Source organism: Rhinopithecus bieti, unplaced genomic scaffold (assembly GCF_001698545.2).
Source record: "Rhinopithecus bieti isolate Rb0 unplaced genomic scaffold, ASM169854v2 scaffold_33024, whole genome shotgun sequence".
Classification (NCBI taxonomy): domain Eukaryota; kingdom Metazoa; phylum Chordata; class Mammalia; order Primates; family Cercopithecidae; genus Rhinopithecus; species Rhinopithecus bieti.
Window position 1 is genome coordinate 1 of NW_016855181.1, and position 2,839 is coordinate 2,839.

Genomic DNA, 2,839 nt, shown 5'->3' on the forward strand with positions numbered 1-2,839 from the left:
AGCGGCGCAGAGCTCGTCGGGGCCCGCGGCGCTGCCCTATGGCTACTTCGGCAGCGGCTACTACCCGTGCGCCCGCATGGGCCCGCACCCCAACGCCATCAAGTCGTGCGCACAGCCCGCCTCGGCCGCCGCCGCCGCCGCCGCCTTCGCGGACAAGTACATGGATACCGCTGGCCCAGCGGCCGAGGAGTTCAGCTCCCGCGCTAAGGAGTTCGCCTTCTACCACCAGGGCTACGCAGCCGGGCCTTACCACCACCATCAGCCCATGCCTGGCTACCTGGATATGCCAGTGGTGCCGGGTCTCGGGGGCCCCGGCGAGTCGCGCCACGAGCCCCTGGGTCTTCCCATGGAAAGCTACCAGCCCTGGGCGCTGCCCAACGGCTGGAACGGCCAAATGTACTGCCCCAAAGAGCAGGCGCAGCCTCCCCACCTCTGGAAGTCCACTCTGCCCGGTAAATGGCGACATATTCCCAGCCCTGGTCTTCCGGCTCTGCTCCAGCTTCTCCTCCGCCTGCACCCAGGCGATCCCGGGTTCCCTTCTGTTCTCTTCCTGGTCTGCCCTAGCGGCTCTGCACCCCTGGGAGCCCAAGCATGGCTGGCTGGGGCTGCCTGCACTGCCTTGAGTTGAGCCGGTCCCTGGCCCTCCCTGGGTGAGGGGTGGCTGGGAGAGAACTTGTGGGGACCGCGGCTAGCTTCCCTCTCCCTCTGCGCCCCGCCCTCCCCAGCCCCTGACACCAATTTAAGGATGAGAAATTTACCAGAAAACGGCTCCCCAAATTGCCCCTCCCTATTCATTCTCTCACAAATGGCTTCAGTGTAGAAGCTTCGAGTTTTAGGACGGGCACCCAGAAAGGAGCCAGGCACAGAAGTGTTGTACCTTGAGGCTGGCGCTAAGGTGTGGGCCGCTGGACCAGGCTATCTCTCGAAGCTGCCTACGCGTTGCTCCTTCAGGATGGCCGGGTTGGGGACGTCACTGGAGCCCTGGGCGATTTCATTTCAGTTCAGAACTAACCACCTTCCCCACTGACCCTCTAGGCTTTGGCAGAAGGCCGGATTGTACAGCGCGTGGCAAAGAGCAGCCGGGCGCTGCAAGGCGGGTGGCTCAGATCGAGCTGTCGCCTATGCCCTGGCTGGGGTCCGATCCCTGTGTAACTTGCCTTCTCCCTTATCTTCTAGACGTGGTCTCCCATCCCTCGGATGCCAGCTCTTATAGGAGGGGGAGAAAGAAGCGCGTGCCTTATACCAAGGTGCAATTAAAAGAACTTGAACGGGAATACGCCACGAACAAATTCATTACTAAGGACAAACGGAGGCGGATATCAGCCACGACGAATCTCTCTGAGCGGCAGGTCACAATCTGGTTCCAAAACAGGAGGGTTAAAGAGAAAAAAGTCATCAACAAACTGAAAACCACTAGTTAATGGATTAAAAATGGAACAAGAAGGCAACTTGAAGAAACGCTTCAGAACTTGTTGCTTTGCCCAGATAATGATAATAATGCTTAATAATAATTGAAGAATGGGAAAGAGAAAGAGACAGACACTGGCATTTTGCTCTCCTGAAGGAGATCTCTGTCTCTTTAATGGAATCTACAACTGTTTTAAAACTTTAAGAAAGGTAAAGACTGCCAGTTCTTTCGCCAACCCCACCAGCCCAGCCCGTTAAATGTCAAACGTCAACCCCCAAAATACGCAATTTCAGATAAGTTACACAGTTACTGAAATCTTGTAAGTATTTATGTGATCGTTATATTTTAGGACACTGTGTTAGATGGTAATAATCTGGAAGTTGGTTACAAAAGCAAGAGGCCATTGTAAACATCTGCTTGTCCTTCTTAGGTCGCCATTCCCTTTGCATGTTAAGCGTCTGCTCAGGTAAATCTTAGTGAAATTCCTGCCGTTGTTGTATGTTCTGCAAAACATTTTATGTGTAGATTTAGAGGGGAAACGAGAAGGTACTGAAATAATAATCTTGGAATATTTGCTGTGAAGGGAAAATGGGAGAGAAAACTCTTCTGAGGATGATTTGTCTTGGTAGTATAGTAAAACCAACCAGCTGAACCTTTCAGGCTACAAGAGAAACCGAGTTGGTAATGTCCTTTCCAGAATAATTTTTAATTGCTTATAACAAGCATATTTTGTGGCATTTGGACTATATTTACTGCCCCAATATCCGTTATTTTCCAAAGGATTTGGTATCTTTTTGAAAATGTTTAAATCATCAGATGATCCGCAGAATTCACTTTATTTGAGAAATCCCGAAAGTTTCCATCCCAACATGATGGACTTCAGTTTGAACACAATTCGTTTTTTCATTTGAATTGGCATTTCGCAATATTTGCTAAACATTTGCTGGAGAAATCATTTTCTTTTTTAGAAAACTTAAAATGAAAATTCATTCCCCTGAAATATTTAGGTGTCTTCATTCTATATTTTGATCTATTAAGAGATTAGTATTTTTCCATGTTTATTGTTTTATCAGACTGCATTAGAAAGATTAGTGATTCATCTTCACAGCACATTTTTAAGCAGTTATTTCAACCAGCACATTCGTTTTGTTCATATTCACTATAGAATGATATCTTGTAAATAAAGACACAAAGCACACTGTGAAAATGTATTTGTGCACCTGCTTTTAAATATTTCTACTAAAATGAAAAAAAAAAACCCTTAGACCTGTAGATAGTGATGTAGTGGTATTAATTCTGTTAATAAAATAGTCACTGCCATTAAAATCTGCAGAAAATACTCTTTTCTTTCCTATGCTAAATGTGCACTGCACAGAAAGAAAAGGAGCAGGTTTGTCTTATATAAACCAAGGACCATTCTTTATTATTATT

The 2,839-nt window shown here is 47.4% G+C and overlaps 1 protein-coding gene across 1 annotated transcript; it reads left to right on the top strand.

Moving 5' to 3' along the window:
• The first annotated feature begins 6 nt into the window (after nt 1–6).
• On the top strand, nt 7–2,727 carry HOXA13 (homeobox A13). Its single transcript, XM_017866316.1, has 2 exons — nt 7–452; nt 1,177–2,727. Exons 1-2 carry the CDS (start codon nt 77–79, stop codon nt 1,419–1,421), a joined length of 621 nt encoding a protein of 206 aa, XP_017721805.1. The 5' UTR covers nt 7–76; the 3' UTR covers nt 1,422–2,727.
• The last annotated feature ends 112 nt before the right edge of the window (nt 2,728–2,839 follow it).

Excerpts from the sequence above, each read along its gene's own strand:
- HOXA13 (XM_017866316.1), top strand. The coding sequence starts at position 77 with ATGGGCCCGCACCCCAACGCCATCAAGTCGTGCGCACAGCCCGCCTCG. Across the intron at positions 453-1,176 it reads CTGGAAGTCCACTCTGCCCG|ACGTGGTCTCCCATCCCTCG; the intron begins GTAAATGGCGAC and ends CTTATCTTCTAG.